This window comes from Mustela putorius, unplaced genomic scaffold, assembly GCF_011764305.1.
Source record: "Mustela putorius furo isolate JIRA1106 unplaced genomic scaffold, ASM1176430v1.1 tig00000095_pilon_pilon_pilon, whole genome shotgun sequence".
NCBI classification, from domain to species: Eukaryota; Metazoa; Chordata; class Mammalia; order Carnivora; family Mustelidae; genus Mustela; species Mustela putorius.
This window is the reverse complement of record NW_025421280.1, coordinates 31,739,941-31,762,202: the sequence shown is the minus strand read 5'-3', so window position 1 is coordinate 31,762,202 and position 22,262 is coordinate 31,739,941. Positions and strand designations below refer to the sequence as shown.

At 57.8% G+C, this 22,262-nt stretch overlaps 1 protein-coding gene across 2 annotated transcripts; it reads left to right on the top strand.

The window, feature by feature from the left end:
• Window positions 1–1,201: 1,201 nt before the first annotated feature.
• ZSWIM4 (zinc finger SWIM-type containing 4) lies at window positions 1,202–20,463 on the top strand. 2 transcript variants are annotated; one of them, XM_013054098.2, is made up of 15 exons: window positions 1,515–1,613; window positions 3,081–3,146; window positions 3,591–3,792; window positions 5,275–5,631; window positions 6,193–6,341; window positions 6,438–6,588; window positions 7,980–8,147; window positions 8,914–9,273; window positions 10,593–10,730; window positions 11,077–11,331; window positions 11,863–11,998; window positions 14,313–14,467; window positions 15,676–15,839; window positions 17,950–18,031; window positions 18,423–20,463. In XM_013054098.2, the coding sequence occupies exons 3-15, from the start codon at window positions 3,678–3,680 to the stop codon at window positions 19,280–19,282; spliced, it is 3,090 nt and encodes a 1,029-aa protein (XP_012909552.1). In that variant the 5' UTR covers window positions 1,515–1,613; window positions 3,081–3,146; window positions 3,591–3,677; the 3' UTR covers window positions 19,283–20,463. The 2 variants fall into 2 exon arrangements, with proteins under 2 accessions (XP_004748330.1, XP_012909552.1); XM_004748273.3 differs by lacking the exon at window positions 3,081–3,146 and having other exon boundaries at window positions 1,202–1,613.
• The last annotated feature ends 1,799 nt before the right edge of the window (window positions 20,464–22,262 follow it).

Below are 22,262 nucleotides of genomic sequence, written 5' to 3'. Positions count from 1 at the left end.
GGAGGGAGTTTCCCGAATGGGGAGCTGGGGACCGGCCAGAAAGTGTGGCTGGAAATTCCTGGAAGGAAAAAGCCAGAGTTTCCATAGGCGGTGGGGATACTGGGGACAGCGATCAGGCCACACTTAGGAACCAACCTGGGTTGTTCCGCTTCGTAGACGTTTCAGCGGAATGGAGCAGATTATGAGTTGGTTCAGTAGGTAAGTTCACATGGAGTCACTGCTGTATGCCCGGTGTTCGGGTGCTGGCGGCGTAGCAATGCACCAATTACACTTACTCCTGCCACTGGGGGTCTCGGTGGAGAGGGAAGAGACAGAAATCAAGCAAGTGCAGAACTAGGTAAAGAAATGTAGCGATCGCGGAGAAAAGTATGGTTAAGGGGAAATGTAGGGTTTTCTAAGGACAGGGGGAGAGGAAGGATGGCGTGGGCCGCGGGGCGGGGCTGCGATCAAGACCACGGGCGGCTTCCGGCAAGAGAGGGTGGCCAGGACGGATCGGATGTGACAAGTATTAGTTGAACCTTTTGAAACTGCCGTCTTAATAGGTCGAAAATCAGCCATTTCATATGACTCAACGTAATATTCAGGGCACAGAATGGATTGAGGGTTCTTAGCTTGGGGCATGGGTTGGGCTCTATTTCTAGAGAACAGGTCTGTGGCCCCCAAGAGCTCAATCGAGGGGCCTGTGATCCCCTCCACCCACCTACCCCAATCCCACAAATATCAAAACTTGACTCAGCGCCCAGAGAGGCTGAGAGAGTTTCTCGCCTCGCACAGCCCAGAGGAAGGAGGGGCTGAGAGGCTGGCTTGGAATCCCGCCGCTCAGTCTCGCTCCCCGGCCGAGTCGTGTTGATTGTCCCCTTGCGGAGCCCGGAAGCGACCCTCAGTAAACAAAGCCGTGTGTGGGCGCAGCCCCAGCTGCCCGGGGCGCGCTGTCCAGCCGGAGGGGGGCGGGAGAGGAATGTTGTGAATGAACCGAGGGTCCGCCCCGAAACTCCGCATAAGGCCGGGGCCGCGGGGGGTCCTCCCACTATGATTGGCCGCCGGCGCCCCATGATTGACAGCACAGCTCTATGAGCGTTCTGATTGGGCTTCCTCGAAAGGACAAGCAGCACATCTAACAAATGAGAAGCGAGAACTTGAGGACGATTCTGGCGGTGCAGCCAATAGCGGAGGAGAGCCACGGAGGCCGAGGGGGGGGCCAATGGGGACGGGCGGCGGGGGCGGGACGACGGCGTAGGATAAAGCGGCGACTGAGGCAGCTTCATTGTTGTGAAGAGTCTTAAAGGGGCCGCATCACCCGGCCGGCCCGGCGCTGGGCGGGGGTGGGTGCGGCTGGGGTCCCGGGGCGGCCGAGCGCCGAAGACGAACTGGAAGGCGGGTAGAGGGCGCGGGAGCCGGCGACTCAAAGCGGGCATCGGACTGACCCCCCCAACAGGCCCCGCCCCGGCCCCGGCCCGTCGATGGACCCCCCCGCGGCCAAACGGAGCCGGGGCTGCCCCGCCGGACCCGAGGATCGCGATGTCGGGACCGGGGCCGTGCGCGGCCGGGGCAGGCCCGAGGCGCTGCTGGACCTCAGTGCCAAGCGAGTAGCCGAGACCTGGGCCTTCGAGCAGGTGACGAGGGGTGGGGGGAGGGACGCACCCCCAACCCCTTCTCCGACTAGCCTTCTCCTCCCCTGCCCAACCCCCAGCCTCCGGACCTGCCCGCATACGAGACACTCCCAGAGATCCCCTCCAGGATCCTTAAGTCCGCCCCGAAACACCCTCTCATCCTCCCATTTCACTCCTTCAAGCCCTGTGACCCACCCCCATTCCTCCTGCCATCGCAGCCCTCCAGCCCACAGGACACAGGGATGTCCTCAGCACCCTAGATCCTAGCTCAGGACACTTCCTTCTCCTCCTGCCCCGGGGTCCTCGCACAACCCTGGGTACCCTCTTTTCCCACCTCAACCTCAGCTCTCAGTTAGGACACCCCATTCAATTTTCACTCCTCTTTCCAACTCCTACAAGCCACCCTGACTTGGAGGACACCCCCCATCTCATCCCCTGGAGACTCCAGATCTCTGCCCCACACCTCCAGTGAAGAACTCCCCCATTTCTACAGACCCCAGCCCCAAGATACTCTTTTCTGTCCCCGATCTGTGCTCCAGAACCCTTGTCCCCTGGGGAACCCCCCCCCCTCCTCCAGATCCTTCCCTGGAGTCCTGCTTCCCTCCCTCAGTACTTTTGGGACCACCTCCCACCTGGGGCTGCCCAGCCCCTCCATTGTCAGGGTACCCTCCCACATTCCCCTCTTTCCCCAGTGTTCACCCTCCCTCTGTCCCCCAGCCATTCTAGTCCTTCCATAGTTCAGCAGCAAGGGCAAGGCCTGGGTCATAGTACCTGTATAGGTGCACCTAGACCTCTGATAGTTTCTGGGGGTTCTACAACGATGCCCCAGGGCTGGGGCGGTTAGAGTCCCCTTTTCCAGCCTCAGAATGAGCCTCTGAAGAGTGGAGATGTGGCCAGGCTCTGAGCAAGCCCTCTGCAGTCCCGTAGGCTCTGTTCTCTATCTGGCTTTGGGGGGTATTCTTTGCTCCCTGGCCTGTCCAGAGTTAGGAAGTCTGCCGGGACTGATGAGTCTGAGCCAAGTGTGGATGGGGCAGGCTCTGATTCATGGCCTGGAAAATCCCTCCTTAGTCATCTGCCAACTGTCCCTGAGACCTGAGCTAGTCACTGGTCCTCCCACTTCCCCCAGAAACCCAGGACTGGGAGCTCTGGGAGGTCGCTGCCCCTTTATCGTGCATGAGATACCCAGCATAATCCTGAAACCATCTCTGGTGGTTCCCATGTGCCTGCCCTGACTAGGCCTGGTGCTAGGAAAGCTCTTGCCCCTCAGAAGCTCCTGGAATCCTCTGCAGCCCTTTGGAGTTGTTGTTCTCCCTCCCACTTTGAGGAAATTGGAGCACAGAGAGGTTGAGAAACTTGCCTAAGGTCACTCAGCCAGGGAGTAGCAAGCCCAGATTGGAACATTGGTTCAACCAGCTTGATTCACTGCCCCAAGCCCACAGGGGTGGTGAGGACACCCCTCCCTTCCTGCAGGCCCTTGGAAGCTGAGAACGGAGCCTATCTTGGGACTCGGAGCTCGCCAGCTGCAAGACCGAGCAGGTGCATTCACCCCACTTCTGAGCCTCCGAATGTCCAGGCTGCAAAATGGGATGAGAACTAGTATTACTGAGATGTTGCCATGAAAATTATGGGGAATCACATACACAAAGCATTTAGCATAGTGTAGGCTGAGAATATGGAGGCCTAATCACTGTTGTCTCCCTTTCTCCTGCCCCTTCAAAGCCTGGGAGGGGAGACTACATTACATCAGAACCTGGGATCTGACATGGGGTGGGGGGAAGTAGCAGAAAGTTCTAGAACACTAAGTACAGGCCAGGTGTTATTGCAAGCTTGATACTCAGGAGGTGGGTGCTATTAACATCCCCACCTCGCACTTGAGAAAACAAGCTCAGAGAGGCCAAGTGACTTGCCCAGAGTCACACTGCTCGTAAGTGGCAAAGCCAGGATTCAAGCTGGGTTTCTAACCCACCGCCCTTCCCGCAGGTGGAGGAGCGGTTCTCCAGGGTGCCAGAGCCGGTCCAGAAGCGCATTGTGTTCTGGTCATTCCCACGCAGCGAACGGGAGATCTGTATGTACTCGTCGCTGGGCTACCAGCCCCCGGAGGGCGAGCACGACGCCCGCGTGCCCTTCACCCGCGGGCTGCACCTGCTGCAGAGTGGGGCCGTAGACCGCGTGCTGCAAGTGGGTGAGTGCTCGCCCCCACCCCCCTGCCAGGGAGGCCAGGGCGTCCAGCACAGGCAGGGAGGGAAAGAGAGGGAGAGGGGCCTGGGCCGAGGCAAGGGGACATTCCAGACTATACTGGCTTTGATGCCCAGAGAGGGTTTTACAAGATATTCTGAGCTTAGGGTCAGAGATCTGCCTAGACCCCAGGTAGGGGGCTTAGACGGGGCTGGGGGGGAAGGATGGAGGGCGGAGGGGAGGTCCCCGAATTTAGGCAGCAGGGACCAGCTAAGGAGGGAGGACTGAGGCTACGTCCAGATCCTATGTGGAGGACCTCTGTGCGGGTTGGATCCGGATTCTGAGCTAAAGACAAAGGTGGTCCTCAGACAGCTTGACTGGTGGGCGGGAGAAGAGGCGGGGACACAGGGAGGAGGGCTGGTCTGGGGCAATGCCCAGGAGCTATTTGCAAACCAGAAGTGAGACCAGGTTTCAGACCTCAGGCAGAGGGACCCAGTGATGCTCTGGGGCCGAGGTTTCAAGCCTGAGGTGAGAAGTAGTCTAGACCTCAGGCAGAAGGACTAGACTACTAGAAATTGGGATCAGACGTTTAGAGATGGTCCTACATCTAAGGCAATGAGGCTTAGGTGGGAGCCTTGAGTAGAAGTTTAAGATCAGCTGTGAGGGGTGGTCTTAGACCTTAGGCAGTGGAGTCTAGTGAGGGAGGGTAGGGGCCAGAATTTTGGAACTAGAGGTGAAAGAAGATTCCAGACCTCAGGGAGTAGGGCTCAAAAGGGGGCAAGTAGAGGTTGAGCCCGAAAGCGAGTAAGCCCAGGAACACTTCACCTCCTAGCTGGAGGCAGGGGCTTGGCTAAGGTGACCCTCCCTGAACCCTGTCAGCCTGGGGCCCCCCTTGCCTGGACATGGCCCAGCCCGCCACAGGCTTGGCCATTTTCAGCCGGTATGAGGAAGCCGCCGTCTCTCTGCGTGACGCAGCCAGGGCCAGCTGGGGCCTGAGCTGCCCAACCAGTTGGATAAGCCTGGCATCTGGGCTCCCCAGGGGCCAGGGTGGGGCAGGGGGTGATGGGGTAGCCTGGCCCCCTCGGCTGCCACATCAGCCCCTCACCCCCAATTGTCACAAGCCTTGGGCATCTTCCCAGGAAGTTACAGGGCTCCTGGAGCCCAGGCTGTATCCACAGTAACCCAAGGGCTGAGAAAACCACCTTCAGCATCATCACTATAATGTTCTTCAGAATTAGAGCAGGAGCAAGCATTTATTTAGGACTTACTGTATGCCTACAGGGTTCTAAGCACTTACCAAATATTAGCTCACTGAATCCTCTTCAAAACACATGAAGAGGAGGTCACTACCCGTTCCCACTGGATAGAGAGGTTAAGTGGCTTGTGCTAGTTACTCCACGGGACTGGCACCAGGGTCTGGCTATGTGCCGTGGTCGAGCACCGCTATCCGGGGGTGACCCAGCGGCGGCTGGCCTGGCTTTGGTCTTAGGGTTCCATCTGAGCGGAAACATCCGGGAGCTGGGGGGCCCTGGAGAGCCCGAGCGCCTCTACCACGTCTCCATCAGCTTTGACCGCTGCAAGATCACGTCGGTGAGCTGCGGCTGTGACAACCGTGACCTCTTCTACTGTGCACACGTGGTGGCTCTGTCTCTGTACCGCATTCGACATGCGCGCCAGGTGGAGCTGCGGCTGCCCATCTCTGAGACACTGTCCCAGATGAACAGAGACCAGCTGCAGAAGTTCGTGCAGTACCTCATCAGCGCCCACCACACCGAGGTGCTGCCCACCGCCCAGCGCCTGGCTGACGAGATCCTCCTGCTGGGCTCCGAGATCAACCTGGTGCATGGTAAGGGCACCCGGGGGCCCAAGGGGGGCAGCTTCCGTCTTGGGATCCTCGGGTCCCCTGGATCCTTGAGCTGGGGAGAGCACCGCGGCCTGAAGTCAAGGTCACACACCTACTAAGTGGCAGATCCTGGATCTGACCTGGCCCCGGGAGTGGGGAGCTTCAGCCCCAAGGTGGGGGTGCCCCAAGAGCACAGGAGCCGTCTGAGTGTGGGTGGTTGGAGGGCAGGAAGGGTGTGTGTGGACGTTGGTGGGGGTCGGGTGGGGGATGGACCTGGAGGTGCTGTGAGCTCTGGGGAGGGTTTGGAGAGAAGAGGGGCTGTGGGAAGATGGAGGGTGGGGGGATGGATAATGAGATATGGGGTGACCTGCTGGTGTGAAAAAGCGGATGGGGTGAGTGGATAGATGTAGGATGGTAAGTGAACACGGAGCTGCCGGGACTGACAGCCCCCGCGGGGTCAGGTGGGAGGGGCTTTGACTGGGATCAGGGTGGACTGATGGGGGTGGGCAGAGGGTGTAGAGGGAGATTGGAAACCCCAGTCTCACTGTCCCATCCTCCCCGCAGGTGCCCCAGACCCCACCGCGGGTGCAGGCATCGAGGATGCCAACTGCTGGCACCTGGACGAGGAGCAGATCCAGGAGCAGGTGAAGCAGCTGCTGTCCAACGGCGGCTACTACGGCGCCAGCCAGCAGCTGCGCTCCATGTTCTGCAAGGTGCCGCGGGCGGGTGGGCGGGCAGGGGACAGAAGGTTCTGACCCCTGCGCCCCGCCCTCTCCTCACCGTTGGTCCCTGCCCTCATCCTGGCACAGGTGCGGGAGATGCTGCGGATGCGGGACTCCAACGGGGCGCGCATGCTGATCCTCATGACCGAGCAGTTCCTGCAGGACCCGCGCCTGGCCCTGTGGCGGCAGCAGGGCGCGGGCATGACCGACAAATGCCGGCAGCTGTGGGACGAGCTGGGTAAGGCCCGGGGGTGCACAGCAGGGCTTCGGCGCCCCAGCGGGCTCTGGCTGCCAGGGCAGGCTCCCCCCGCCATTAGCGTGCGGCCCCTGAATCCCTTCCGTGTTCACTAGCACCTGTGATGCGGGAGGCACCGTGCGGGTGCAGGTGTGGGGCTGGGCGGGAAACAAGGGGCTGAACCCCTGCACTCCTAAAGCTGACACCTGTTGGGGAGACAGACAAAGAAATACTATAGACGCATTAGTCCTTTTCCTCTTTTTTTTATTTTTTAAGATTTCATTTAGGGGCTCCTGGGTGGCTCAGCTGGTTGAGCTTCTGCCTTCAGCTTGGGTCATGATCCTGGGGTCCTGGGACTGGGATCATGCCCCACATTGGGCTCTCTGCTTAGTGGGGAGCCTGCTTCTCCCTTTGCCTGCCTCTCCCCCTGCTCATGCTCTCCCTCTCTCTCTCTCTCAAATAAATATTAAAACTATAATAAAAAAAGATTTTATTTGAGAAAGAGATCGCGAGAGGCACAAGCAGTGGGGAGAGGGAGAAGCAGGCTCCCCACTGAGCAGGAAGCCCGACATGGGGCTGGATCCCAGGACCCCAGGGATCATGACCTGAGCCTAACGCAGACCTTTAGCTGACTGAGCCACCCAGGCGCCTGGCATTAGTCCTTTTCTGTAAGGGCCGGCAGCCAGTCACTTTGGCTTTGTAGGCCATTGTTCTGTCACGGCTTCTCGATCCTGCCCATTGCCATGGAAGAGCAGCCTCAGACACGCCACCAGATGGGCACGGCAGCACCCCATACAGTTTTACTTACAGACACTATTGATGGGAAGTTCATATAATTTTCACAAGTCACAAAATATTCCTCTGATGTATTTCCCCCCACCATTTAGAAATGGAAGAGTAGGGGCGCCTGGGTGGCTCAGTGGGTTAAGGCCTCTGCCTTCAGCTCGGGTCATGATCCCAGGGTCCTGGGATCGAGCCCTGAGTTGGGCTCTCTGCTCAGTGGGGAGCCTGCTTCCTCCTTTCTCTCTGCCTGCCTCTCAGCCTACTTGTGATCTCTGCCTGTCAGGTGGATGAATAAAATCTTTAAAAAAAAAAAAAAAAAAAGAAATGGAAGAGTAAATCTTAGCTTGCAGGCCATTCAAAACCTGGTGGCAACAGCAAGCGGAGTCTGATGGACTGGGTTCAAATCCTGACTTCCCACTTCACAGCTGTGTGACGTTGAGCAACTGCTTCTACCTCTCTGTGCTATAATGGGAAGAGATTATCAGTTGCAATCTCGGAGGCTCAAGATGAGGGCTAAACAGAGACCAGTGCCCAGCACACAGTAGGCTACTGTTGGCATGAATGTCTAGCCTCCCTCATGCCCACGTTTACCGGCTGCCCTCTGTCCCTAGGGGCCCTGTGGGTGTGTGTTGTCCTGAGCCCCCACTGCAAACCAGAGGAACGGGTGAGCTGGCTCCAGCTGCTTGGCAAGTGGGACAAGCTGGATGTGTGCCCGCTGGAAGAGGGCAACTACTCCTTCGACGGGCCCAGCCTGCAGCCCAGCGTGGCCCTCAGCCCAGGTAGGAGAGGGGACCCCAGCCCTTGTCTGTCCTCCCCACCAGGACGGAGTGAGGGCCCGGGCAGTCGGAGGCACATGAAGTGAAATGCTTAAGACGCCGGTGGTTCTGGGCTGGTCTCCCGACTTGGCCTCCTCCTGGCCAGGGAGGTCAGGGGCAGGGGTGACTGAGCGAAAAGGAAGAAGATACTGAGAAGAGAGAGGCAGAGATGGAGGGAGGGGGGAGAGGAGTCAGAGATGGGGTGGGGGGAGGAAAAGAGGAATGGAGTCTGGGGAGGGGCAGGGTGGGCAGACATGGACAGTTGGTCAACCTCCATAGTCCATTGGCATGAAGGGATTTAATAGTCTCCCCCGCACACGCACGCATACACACACACATATAACACACACACACATATAACACACACGTTCAAAGGGCTGTTTAAAGGATTTGGGGAGGATCGCCTGGGTGGCTCAGTTGGTTAGACATTTGCCTTCGACTTGGGTCATGATTCTGGGATCCTGAGATGGTGCCCCGTGTCGGACTCCCTGCTCGGGGAGGAACCTGCTTCTCCCTCTCCCTCTGTCTGCCGCTCCCCAGCTTGTGCTCTCCCTCCCTCTCTCTGTCAAATAGGTGAATGAAATCTAAAAAATTAATTAATTAATTAAAAAATAAAGGATTTGGGGAGATGACACACCCCCATCACTGTGCCCAGAATCTAGTACCAAGCTGGCCTTAGCCCGAATGCCAGGGCCCCCCTTACCAGGCCATGTGGGTGCCCCTCCTGCAGGTCCGGAGGAGGAGGAGGAAGAGGAGGAGGTGATGGCCGCAGGTTCCCGCCACACCGTCTTTGGCCGCGCCCTCCAGGCCGGGTCACTCCACTGGAGTGACACCCACCTGCAAAAGATCCTGGCCAGTGACTCCTATGGCCCCAGCCTCACAGGCACCATGGGCAGTGAAAAGCCAACCTTTGACCCCCAGGGCCGCCCACTATGGCTGGGCGAGCCCTTCCCCACAGCCTGTGCCCGAGTGGACACCCTGCGTGCCCACGGATACCCCCGCCAGGCCCTGCGGCTGGCAGGTGCCATCGTCAACACGCTCCGGCTGCAGCGGCGGCATCAACTTGAGAGCTATAAGCAGCAGAAAAAAGGTGGGTGCCACGACCGCCCTATTCCCCCAGGGCCATAGACACAGACGCTGACTGCTGGGAGCCATGCACCCCTAATGTCTGTGGGTTCTGCTCCGGGTCCCACCCCCTGGGAAAGCCAGGCCACCTGGAGGAATCTTGAGCAAAAAGAATTTAATACAGGAGATTGAGGGCTCATAAAAGTACCGCAAGGGCTGCGAGATTGAAAGTCGGGGGTGCCATTGCTCAAGAACCTGAACTTCAAAAGCACATGGATTGCAGCAAACTGCTGACCGTGAGCTCAGCAGCCTGCAGCCCCCGCTGGGGGCCGTTCCCAAGAGAGCACTCAGAACCTGCTGACAAAGCCTCCTGTCTCTGCCCTGTGGACAGCTGCACACCTGCTCATGGGGGCTACAGGAGAATCAGGGCTTCTTCCTGTCCTTGCCTCCGCCTCACTCAAAGAAGCCTGGGACTTGTAGTTTCTAAGCTTCCCGCTTCTGTGCTATGGAGCCCGTGCCAGTTACACGTCTTTCAGGAACGGGGTCCCAGTGTGGCCAGATCTTCCAATTTTTCAGGACAGGCCAGAAATCTGCATTATGTGATGTGCAATTTACTGATTTTTAAACATGGGAAACAAATTCAAATTTGCATGGGGGGGGTAGCCATGTTGTATGGGCTTAAAAAAAAAAAAAAAAGAACATGTTTGTTGATGAGCTATGGGGAGGCAGGAGAGAGGCCACCAGTTTTGTTGTCTGGGTATAGGTCTGTTATCAGGAAATTGAACCCCAGGTGTCATGGAACTCTGGGGGAACTGTGACCCCAGAAGAGTCCTGCCCCAGCCTAGAGGCATAGGGAAAGCTTCACAGAGCAGGTGAGAGCTATGCTGAGATCTTACAGATGTATATCAGTTTCCCAGGAGAAGGGGAGGGAGGAACAGTGTTCTAGGTAGAAGGAACAGCAGGGGCAGGAGCCCAGAGGCAGGAGAGAGCTAGACTCATGGGAGGAGATTGAAGAATGGGGCTTTCAGAGGGGGCAGGTGGCCACATGGGGACCTGAAAGCCAGCTAGGCTCAAGAGAGGTGGGAGCTAGGAGAAAGACGGTGGGTGTTTTTGAAAGCGCCCAGTTTCACCCATGTGTCCCTGCCAGGCTGGGGTCTGGCTGTGGGACAGGAGGCCAAGGCTGTGGAGGTGAGGGCTGCTACAGAGCTCATGGGCAGACAGGATGGCTCACGGTTGGCCAGGTAGTGGGCGGGCACTGGGAGGCTGGGCTGGGGGTTCAAGGAGAGAAGACCCCCTACCTAGAATTGTGGAGGGTCGGCATTGAGCCCCTCGTACTGCCTGCAGAGCTGCTGCAGAAAGGTAACACCTGCATCACCAACACGGAAGGATGGGTGGGCCACCCACTGGACCCCATCGGCTGCCTCTGCAGGGCACTTCTGGAAGCCTGCCGCCTGGAGGAGGAGACACTTGCCCTTTACCCAGGTACCCACACTGGGGCCCCTGGGAAGAAATGGGACATTTCCCCTTCCCCCTCCCCAGCCCAGTACCCCAAGAAAGTGGGGCCATACTCTTATCCTTAGTCAGGTCTCAACACTTGGCCACATGCCCTGGTCAGTGCCAGGAGCCAACAGAATTCCCTTCTCCTGAAAGCGAGGCCACCGCAGACCCACCTATCTGCTGGTAGAAGGTGTCTGGTCAGTGCTGGGATCTGCTGGGTTCCCCCACATAAGCCCAACCCCCCCGGTCTCCATGTTTGAGTTGAAGAGCCCCTGGGGTCCCCAGAAGGGGGGCACCCCCCTCCAGCAACCCTGGTTCCCATTTCCCACAGACTCTGGCCCCGAGAAGCGGAAGGCAGCCTACCAGCATGTGCCAGTGCCCGGGAGCCCCGGGGAGTCTTACTTGGCGTTGGCCCTTGAAGTGGCACTGCTGGGCCTGGGGCAGCAGCGGGCCCTGCCGGAGGGACTGTACGCCCAAGACAAGGTGGTGCGCAGCGAGGAGCAGCTGCTGGCCCTGCTGGAGGAGGTGGAACTGGACGAGCGGCTGGTGCAGGTGCTGCGCAAGCAGGCGGGGCTGCTGCTGGAAGGTGAGGCCCCGCCCCCAGACGGGGAGGGGAGGGGCCCTGTCCCCAGTTCTCCAGTGGCTCCGCGGCTGCTGGATCAGGAGGCCCTGTCTTCTGGCCCTTACATTTCGCTGCTACCTTAGCGGTACCTAAAGGTGACACCAGCCCTTAGCTCAGCTCCCTGGAAAGTGCTGGCCTGGGGAGGAGCCCCCTCCCCCCGCCACTGGCCACTGGCCACTGACCACTGGCGTCAAGGGACCCGGTCCTTGTGAGGCCCCACCCCTGGAGCAGGTGTAGCCCCACCTCCACCTTCCGGCCCCGCCTTGTTTCTGCGTCCTGCCCCCCCCCCACGGGGTTCCCGGGTCTCCTCTTCAGATTTTGCCCCTCTCTTCTGTCTCAGTCCTGCACTCCCTCCCACACCCCGCCAACCGCTAGCCCCAGCAGCTCTCTCCCGAGCAAGTCCCGCCCCTCCTCATAGCCTGGGAGGTGAGGAGACCTGGGGATGGGGTGGACATGAGCCCTTGCCTGGGGTCTGAGCTCAGGATGCCCCTGCAGGGGGTCCCTTCAGCGGCTTCGGAGAGGTGCTGTTCCGGGAGAGCGTGCCCATGCACACCTGTGCCCGCTACCTGTTCACGGCGCTGCTGCCCCACGACCCCGACCTGGCCTACCGCCTCGCGCTGAGGGCCATGAGGTGAGAATGGGCTGCTGGGGACTCGGCCCAGGAGACTGGGCAGGATTGGAGGGTCGCCCTCAGAGCCCCCATCCTCCTGCCCGAAACTCACAAGCTCGTTAATTCCGTCTCCCTCAGGCTGGAGTCCCCCTTTGCCCTGTGCTTTTTTTTTTTTTTTTTTGTATTAAGTATACATGTGTATTTTTATTTCAAATTTGAGAGGGATCCACAGGGAACTCAGAATTCTTCTCCAAACATTGTCCCCACTTACCAAATCTCTCTGGAGACAAGCCATGTCACCACTTTCTTCTTATCTATCCCACAAGAATCAAGATTTCTGCAAACCCATAATCTGGAAATTGAAGGCTGGTCTTCCTTTTACACCCATGATGCATCCCATGTCTGTTCCTTGCTCCTTATTTTCAGTGAACTTGGCATCTTAAAGGTTTGGTAAGGGCTGCTGTAAGGAGGTATCATAAAAGAATTGACTTAGAGTAGATAGACAGTTGACATATTTCCCAAAAAGTGTTGCTGGGAATAACCTTATCATTTCTCATGTGTACCAACTGACCTCAGAAACAGAATTTTTAAAGGCCCTCTGGGTAGTACACTATGCCCAGCAAATAAGGTGAGTTCTGTCCCTGTCTTTGAGCCCATCATCTAGAGATGCTTCTTAAGTATCAATTTAGCATGGATCTTTCCAGAATATTTGGAAAAAATAATCTGTGAAGAGCTGTGGTTTCTAAGCCAGGAAATAGCACGTGACAGCCCCTGGGCCAGATGTGGCCTGCCACGTGTTAAACTCATGAGATCAGAATGGTTTTCACATTTTTAAGTGTTTGAAAATAAAAAGAATATTCTGTGACAGGTGGAAAGTAATATGAAACTCAGGTTTCAGTGTCGAGCAATAAAGTTTTATTGGCACACAGCCACGCTCATTCATTTAGGTATTGTCTGGGGCTACTTTTATGTGGCAATGGCAGAGTCAAATGGTTGTGACAGGGACCAAATGGCCCCCCATAGTGCCAAAAATATTGACTGTTTGAACCTGTGCAAAAACAAACAAAAAAAAATGTTGCTGATCCCTGGTCCAAATCCATGACTCTCATTACCTCATGTAATCTTTTTTTCCCCCCTAAGATTTTATTTACCTATTTATTTGAGTGAGAGAAACCAAGAGAGAGAGAGCATGAGCAGGGCAGAGGCAGAGGGAGAAGCAGACTCCCCACAAACAGGGAACCCGACTCAGGATTCAATCCCAGGACCCTGGGATCATGACCTGAGCTGAAGGCAGATGCTTAATTGACTGAGCCACCCAGGTGCCCCTGAAGAACTTTCTAAATACAAAATACATGCATAGAGATGCAATATACCCCTAGTGGGCATGTAGTCATTCCAAAAACATTTGCTGTCCATCCACCTGCTGTGTACTGGACATTGTTCAGGCTGCTGGAGATGCAGCAGTGAAGGGAATCATCAGAAATGCCTGCCCTCATGGAGCAGACGTTTCAGTGAGGGAGATAGAATAATACGTTATTTTAAATAAATATTAATTAATAGGTAAACTATGTTGTGTGTCAGGTGGTGACGTACAGCAAAGAAGGCCTGGGAGAAGTTGGGAGTGGGAGTTTCACATGTAGGGATCTCAAGGAAGAACCCACTGAAAAATATTTGAGTAAAGACTTGAGGGAATTAAAAGGCGCCGCAGTAGCTCAGTTTGTTAAGTGTTTGCCTTCAGCTCAGGTCATGATCCCAGGGTCCTGGGATAGAGTCTCGAATCAGGCCCCTTGCTTGGCAGGAAGTCTGCTTCTCCCTCTGTTGGCCACTCCCCCTGCTTGTGCACACACATACACCCCCACCTACCCTGACAAATAAATAAATAAAATCTAAAAAAAAAAAGAGAGAGAAAGAGACTTGAAGGAGGTGAGGGAGAAGCACAAGGATGTCTGGGAAGAGTGTTCCTGACAGAGGGAACAGCATAGGCAAAGGTCCTGAGGTAGGACTGTGCTTGGTTGTATTTGAGCGGTATTGAGGGGAACAGTGGCTGGAGCAGAGTGAGAAAGGGAAGGCGGGTGACCGAAGGATTACCAGAGGGCTGCATCAGGACATGGTCTCACATTTTTGTCAGCCCTTGGTGCATGACTAGAGCATTGTTTATTTAATCAACCCCAAGTGAGGCGCACCAACAGGACTCCAGTGAACATCTGGCACCCACATCCTCCATCATCCCGCGTGCCTGTGGCTTTGCTGGCCCAAGCAGGGAGGCTCCAGTAGAGGGAGGAGGCCCTAGCCTCCTTTTACCGTGGGCTTGCTTCTCCCCCTCTGCCCCCACCAGGCTGCCTGTGCTGGAGACCGCGTTTCCCGCCGGAGAACCGCACCCCAGCCCGCTGGACTCCATCATGAGCAACCGCTTCCCCCGCTGGTTCATCCTCGGTCACCTGGAAACGCGCCAGTGCGAGCTGGCCTCTGCCATGCTGACAGCCGCCAAGGGTGAGGGGCGGAGGCTGCCCCCGTCCCCCTGCCATGCTCCTCGGCCTCCTCTTTCCTCCTTTCCCTCATCGCTTCTCTCGACTTTGTATCCTTTCATCAAATTCTCAGTTTTCCTTGAGCACTTTCTAGATGTCTAGACCAGGCACTGTCCCAGGTGCTGAGGCGTGAACAATCCTGTTCCAGCACCTTCGGTGTTCCATTGGGGGGGGGGGGGACAGACCGACCTTAAGCAAGGTCAAACACTTAGTGACGTCACACAATGAGCAAGAACAGAACCAGGGCTGTGATGGGTGGGGAAAGCAGGCCAGTGCTTAAGCCGAGAGGGCAGAGAGCTCTTGCCTGCATCTGGTGTCCTCGTCACCTTGAGCCGCCATGACAGCACTGCAGACCAGGTGGCTTCAGCAACAACTCCGGAGGCTGGAAGTCCAAGGTCAGGGTAGGGTATCGTGGCTTCCCAGGGAGGACTCTGTTCCTGGCTTGCGCACGGGCCACCCTCCTGCCTGTGTGTTCACAAGGCAGAGAAAGAGAGCACTCCCGATTTCTTCTTCTTTCCACGAGGACACTCACGCCTTTATGCTGGGGATGAGGGCTTCCCCAGGAACCTGGGGAGGGCTGTGTCCAGGCTGAGGGATCATTCCAGGCAGAGGGAACAGCCAGTTCAAAGGCCCTGAGGCTGGACCGTGCCTAGTATGTTTTGAGGAACAGAGGAAGCCCGTGGGGCTGGAGCAAAGTGACCAAACTGTAGCTTCTGGGCCAGCGATAATAGCAATAAAAGCTCACAGTTGTACAGCTCTTGTCCCGTAATCCCGTAAAAGCCTTTCAGGTACGGGCTCACCGTGGCCCTGGGAGGCAGGTACCATTGCATTAGTATAACCCATTTTACAGATGGGGCGGCCGAGGCACAGAAAAGTTAAGTGACTTGCTGGGCGTCACATAGCTAGTGAATGGCGAGGCGGGGATTGAGCCCTGGTGTTCTGGGTCCAGAATCACTGCCCTTGACCATTATGGGTCCCTAGCTGGCTTGCTCCCGCTGGGTGATGGGGAGAGGAGAGGAGAGGGGGAGTGCCGAGAGTGGTCTGGATCTTCCCAGAGCCATTGCCAGCTGCCTCTGCCTCCTCACACGGGTACACCTGGGCGAACAGGTTGGGCAGCAGCCAGGGCTGGTGTCCCGTGGGCCAACCCTGCCCTCTTCCCTCCCTCCACCCCAGGAGACCCCAAGTGGCTGCATGCCGTGCTGGGCTCCATCCAGCAGAACATCCACTCGCCAGCTCTGCTCTTCAAGCTGGCGCAGGACGCCTGCAAAACGGCCACCCCGGCCAGTGCGCCTCCCGACACCACGCTGCTGGGCATTGCGCTGGAACTGGGCCTGCAGGTGAGGGTCAGCGGGGGGCGTGCTGCCTGAGGACAGGCCTGAACAGGTCCCAGGAATGAGGGACAGGTCCCGCCAGTGGGGGACTCCCAGGGCAGAGTGGGAAGAGGAGTGGCCCCTCCTGGGGGCGTGGCTGAGGAGGAGGACGCCTGCCCGTGAGTGGGTGGGCCACAAGAAGAAGCTGGGCCTCGGGTGCTGACCTTGGTGTGGGGCCTGGGACTGCTGTGCCCACTGTTAGGGACCATGGTGGGGGCTGGGCCTGTGGGGGACCAGCCTGGAAGGAAAGGTTGCTGCTGAGGGGTGGGGCCAGGGGAGGGTCCTGAAAGCCGATGAGGTCTGTGGTTAAAAGTCCTTGAGGCAGGACCTGCGAACTGGGGCCATCCCCAGGGGCCGGGCAAGGGCTGTCCTGCTGGGGCAAGTCAGAGGCCAGCATGGGTGCTGCTTGTAGGTGAGGAGTCACCTGCAGGGTGTGGGACCCGGAGGGGCGGGGCCTCAGACTGTGGCCAACGTAAAGTAAGAACGGAGAACAGTTTGGGGCAGGCTTATGGGATGGGGTGGGGGTGGGGATACTTTCCCAGGGAAAACTGGCCAGCAGCGGGCCTGCAGAAGGCAGAATTTTTTTTTTTTTTTAAAGATTTTATTTATTTATTTGACAGAGAGAGGGACAGATCACAAGTAGGCAGAGCAGCAGGCAGAGAGAGGGGGGAAGCAGGCTCCCCGCTGAGCAGAGAGCCCGATGTGGGGCTCGATCTCAAGACCCCGAGATCATGACCTGAGCCGAAGGCAGAGGCTTTAACCCACTGAGCCACCCAGGCGCCCCCAGAAGGCAGAATTAATCCCCAACAATCTCCTGTGGGGGACTGGAACTCTTGGAGGGGGCATGGGGAGGGGACCCACTCCTTAGGAGTTTGCTGAAGGCAGAGTTCACCAGACAGGACCTGGAGGAAGGCAGACAAGGAGGTGCCTATTGGGGGTAGAAACCGAAGAAGGTAGGGGACTATAGAGCAAGTGCTTTGTTGGGGGCCGCAGAGGGGAATCTGCTGACATGAAGCAGGGAACTTTCCAGAGAGAAGGGACAGGTTGGACTGCTGTCTGGGGTAGGCGCCACAGGGCCGGAGGGTAGCGCCGGCCATGATAGCAGTAACAGTAACGGCTGGCCGGGGCTGAGCGCTTTCAAGCCACAGATATTGTGTAAGATCTTTTTATTATTATTATTATTTTATTTTTATTTATTTTTTTAAAGATTTTATTTATTTATTTGTCAGAGAGAGAGCGAGCAAGCACATGCAGACAGAGTGGCAGGAAGAGAGAGAGAGAAGCAGGCTCCCCGCTGAGCAAGGAGCCCGATGCAGGACTCGATCCCAGGACCCCGGGATCATGACCCGAGCTGAAGGCAGCCGCTTAACCCACTGAGCCACCCAGGCGTCCCAAGATCTTTTTTTTTTTTTTTAAATACAACTTTATGGGGCGCCTGGGTGGCTCAGTGGGTTAAGCCGCTGCCTTCGGCTCAGGTCATGATCTCAGGGTCCTGGGATCGAGCCCCGCATTGGGCTCTCTGCTCAGCAGGGAGCCTGCTTCCCTTCCCCTCTCTCTGCCTGCCTCTCTGCCTACTTGTGATCTCTCGCTGTCAAATAAATAAAATCTTTAAAAATAAATAAATAAATAAATAAATACAACTTTATTATTTATTTATTTACTTTTAAAAGATGTGCTTATTAGAGAAAGCGAGCGTGAGCGGGAGGGGCAGAGGGAGAAGGAGAGGGAGAAATAGATGCCCCACTGAGCAGGGAGCCCAACACGGGGCTCGCTTCCAAGGCTCTGAGACCATTACCTGAGTTGAAGGCCACCGCTCAACCAACTAAGCCACCCAGGCGCCCCTGTGCAAAATCTTTACCTGAAAATTTACACTGAATTCTCAGAAGAGTGCCCCGCCCAAGGTAGAGGTTTTAAATGCCCATTTTACAGAAGAGGAAACTGAAGGCCCCGGAGGTGAGGTCGCTTGCCCAGATCACGTGGCTCACCGCCGAGTCAGCCCCCTCAGGATCCCTGATCCCCTCCGTAGGCCTGCTCGAGGTTTGGGTGATCCGCTTCTCTCTCCCCTCCTGTGCCACAGGTGATGCGGATGACCTTGAACACCATGACCTGGAGGCGCCGGGAGATGGTGCGGTGGCTGGTCAGCTGTGCCACAGAGATCGGTGAGTTCCCAAGCAAACCTGCCACCTGCGTCCCTGTGGAGGGGGAAGCAGAGCCTTTTCCCTGGCCCCAGCCCCAACTCAGGGCTGCGCTGCTGGGCAGGCGGGCTGGGGATGGAACTAAACAAAGGCCTGGGAGCTGGCCAAGCTGAAGCAGCTTGGAGAAGGGACAGGAGCCTGGAAGCATAGCCCCACTAGTGCTCTTCCTGCCCAGTCTGGCTGCCGCACCCTGCTTCCTTCGGAAGGGCAGTTTCTGTCAAGCTCGGGAGCAGAACCAGAGGGATCGTGTCTTTAGCTCTGGCTGGTGGGGATGGCGGCGGGAGGGCAAACCCGTGCGCATGGGGGGAGCGGTCCCTGTCCTTCCTGGCCAGCTTTGCCCTCTTGCATCCCCCAGGCCCACAAGCCCTGATGAATATCATGCAGAACTGGTATTCCTTATTCACACCGGTGGAGGCTGCCACCATCGTGGCGGTGACGGGCACCACGCACGCCACGCTGTCGCGGCTGCAGCTGGACGCACCCCGGAGGGAGGAGCTCTGGGCCTGTGCGCGCACCCTGGCCCTGCAGTGCGCCATGAAGGACCCGCAGAACTGCGCGCTGCCCGCGCTCACGCTGTGCGAGAAGAACCACGCGGCCTTTGAGGCCGCGTACCAGATAGTGCTGGACGCCGCGGCTGGCGGCCTGGGCCACGCCCACCTCTTCACGGTGGCCCGCTACATGGAGCACCGCGGCCTGCCGCTGCGGGCCTACAAGCTGGCCACGCTGGCCCTGGCGCAGCTCAGCATCGCCTTCAACCAGGACAGCCACCCGGCCGTCAATGATGTGCTCTGGGCCTGCTCACTTAGCCACTCTCTGGGCCGGCACGAGCTCTCCGCCATCGTCCCCCTCATCATCCGCAGCATCCACTGCGCCCCCATGCTCTCCGACATCCTGCGCCGCTGGACTCTCTCGGCCCCCGGCCTGGGGCCGCTGGGGGCCCGCCGAGCCGCCAAGCCGCTGGGTGCCGACCGGGCGCCGCTCTGCCAGCTCCTGGATGCCGCGGTGGCCGCCTACATCGCCACCAGCCACTCCCGCCTCACGCACATCAGCCCGCGGCACTACGGCGACTTCATCGAGTTCCTGGGCCAGGCCCGTGAGACCTTCCTGCTGGCGCCTGATGGGCACCTGCAGTTTGCCCAATTCTTGGAGAACCTCAAACAGACTTACAAGGGCAAGAAGAAGCTCATGCTCTTGGTGCGGGAGCGCTTTGGCTGAGGGGCAGTGGGCAGCGCTGGGGACCCCCTCGGCCCCTGCTTCTGTGGCACTGGCTCTCCATCAGGGGCCTCAGCACTGGAGGCCCATGTGGCATTTCAGTATTAAGTCAGGGAAGGAGCCTGGCTGGAGCTAGGTGGTCTTGCCTGCCATCCCCTCAGGCCTTGCTGGAGGGAGGACATGGCCCCCGGGGGTGGGGGGGGTGGGCAGGGAGAGGTGACGTCCTGCCACATGCGTGCCTAGGAGTCTTCAAGTGAGTGTTCGAGACGCAAGGATCAGAAGCCATACCACCACCCAGAGGCCTGGAAGGGGGTGTGTGCTTGGGCAGCTGGTTTGACCCCACCTTGGGCACCCCAAAAGCAATAGGCAAGCTCTCCCTCCCCAGACTTTCAGGTCTGGCTTGGACTGGGGATGGGGTTGGGGGCTGCAAGGCAGGACTTTCCAGAAACTGGCTCTTAAAGTCAATGTAGCAGACCCCACACTCCACTCTGGGTGCCCAGGAGACTTGTGTTAGGGTGTCTAAATCTCCTTTTATACCCTCCCCTCACTGCCTCAGGGGCCCCATTTCGCAGCCCTGTGCCCTGGCCAGGCTGCCCAGCTGGGACTGATGGCTCATCCCCACTGAAGGATTTAAAGAGGCCTCGGGCCTCAGCCACATACCTCACCCCCTGCCCCGTCCAGCCAGGACTCCCATTCCCGAGGATGCCAGGGTCCCAGGTTGGGCTCGAGGGGTCACTACTGTCCCTCTCCCTACCTGCTAGTCACTGGACATACAACTCAGGAACTGAGCCAGGCTCACGCTGTCCTCCAAACCTGGTGTTGGAGGGAGACAAGCCCAGGAGAGCCAGGGACCCCCCCCCCCACGCCCCCACCCCCCGATCTGGAAAGGAGAGAGGTTGGCATCTTGGCATTTTCTGGCTCTGGCTCTGCCTTTCTCCTCCTCCATGTCCCTGCTCCACCCCTTCATCTTCTCCCTTTCCATATTTCCCTCTATTTCGCCTTTCTGTTTGTGGCTCTGAATCTCTGCTGCTTTCTCTCTTGGGTCTCCCTTGCCCCACCTTGGCCCAGGGAGGAGGAGGGAGAGTGTCCCACCCCAATCACCCCCTCTGTCTTCTCCTCTTGTAATTAAGGACAAAATCATGTCATTTTGTAACTTTTTTCTATTTATTGAACCGTATATTGTATTTCCTTTTTCTTTTTTTTTTTTTTTAATACTGAACACTGCTTTTGAGAGGGAGGGGTGTCCCCTCCCCCGACCCCAGGCCAGGGCTCCCTGATCCCTCCACAGGAAATCTCCAGCCTTGCTTGCTCAGGGCACAACTTCAAGTTAGGGGTGGAAGGAGGGCAGACTGCTGGTTTCACCCAGGGGCTGGAATGTAGATACTATCAGGGCGAACTCCCAAGAGGAGTGCTTTATACTGGTCACCTGTGACAACGCCTGTCCCAACGGCCCTATGAGTCGGGAGGAATATCCTTCCATTTTACAGACGAGAAAACGGGGATTCCAAAGTTTAAGGAAAGGATACCCATTAGGAAGAGGCATAGCTTGATTAGGTACTATGACGGCTGCCACTGACCCTGGCCACCTCAGGCTTCACGGCCCTTGCAGTGCTGGGAATGGCCACTAGAGGGTGCCCTGGCTCCAGACACCGCTCCTGGGGTTACTTGTCTCCCAAGCTGCTGAGCACGGGGGCCGCGTCAGGTGCTGGGTGCACCTGGGTGGGGAAGACACACACCCTCCTCCTCCCACCCACATCCCCAACACACAAAGATGGGAATCCTGGGCATGGTGGGCGGGCTCCGGCGTTGCCGCGGTAGAAGGGTGGGCGTGGTCAGTGAGGGGCGCGGTCCGGGTGCGGCCCTGGATTCCTACGCTGCGGAGGAGGCTTTCCAGTTCCCACCTAGAGGGAGCGGTGTGGACTGGAAGACTGCAAAGAAGGCTCTTGGTTGCCTTCCTTCCCTGGCTCCCTGAGAAGCAGGACCTCCTTTCCGATCTGCCTGTCTTTGTAGAGTGACAGATGGGTGAACAAAGTGTGTCTGGGTCACTGTCAGGGCCGGGGCAGGCGAGGACAAGCTTCCCGGAGGGGCGGGGCACAGAGCGGTGCTAGGCGGGGCTGACCGCTAGAGGGCGACAAGGCTGCGCGTGCAGTCGTGGGCGGGGTATCGACAATGCTGGGCACAGCGATTGGCTCGTGGCGACGCCCTCCGCCAAAGAGGGCCAATTGGAGAGGGACTCCTCTCCCGCCCCACCCCGCTGTTCCCGCAGGTATGTGCTCTCGGACTCCAGCTGGCCGGCGTGCTTCTTTGCGCCGCCTGGAGGCCTGCTCGGGTAGAGGCGGCAGCCCCGGAGTGCTCGGCATTTCTTTCACCCTTTTAGTCTCAACTGCGGGCAGATGCCGTCCTCGGACTTGGCTCCCTCTCTAACTGTGCCCCTCAGCTCTCAAAGTTATCCGAAAATGTCCCTCTTGGGGATTTCTTCGTGACACATGCACGTCTCAAGCCCAGGTCCCCTGCCGGCATTCCCAGATACCAGCACCCCAGATTTTCCTGAGTTGTCCCTTATGTCTCAGCCACCCCCAAATATCACTAGCTCAAGATCCTCCGGTCCCAGTTATCTTTGAATGCCCAGTGTTTCCCTCAGAGTCACCGCTGGCTGCCACCAAAGATTGTGTTCAATCCCCCCTCCACTGGGGCCAGGCACATTCAGGTCAATGCCCTGGGCTTGGGGCATTCCTCATAATGACCCCATCTAGATCCTTCCCAGAACAGTGCTGCCTATCATCACAACAGCTCTGAAAGTCAGGGTTTCCCTCAGGGTCACCCCCTAATCCCAGGACACCCCTTAAGGTCACCTTTCCAGCCTTCTCTGCCCATGTGACTACGTTGTGCCCTTCCTCGGAACAGCTGGGACAGGAATGGAGATCTGGGAGGTCAGGAGCTCAGGGTGCGGGGGGCCACCAACCCTCCCCACCCAAATTCCAAC

Bases quoted from the DNA above. Each gene is read 5' to 3' on its own strand.
- ZSWIM4 (XM_004748273.3), top strand. From the start codon at position 1,461: ATGGACCCCCCCGCGGCCAAACGGAGCCGGGGCTGCCCCGCCGGACCC. The intron at 1,614-3,590 runs GTGACGAGGGGT...CCCTTCCCGCAG, and splicing joins AGACCTGGGCCTTCGAGCAG to GTGGAGGAGCGGTTCTCCAG. The intron at 11,999-14,312 runs GTGAGAATGGGC...TGCCCCCACCAG, and splicing joins CTCGCGCTGAGGGCCATGAG to GCTGCCTGTGCTGGAGACCG.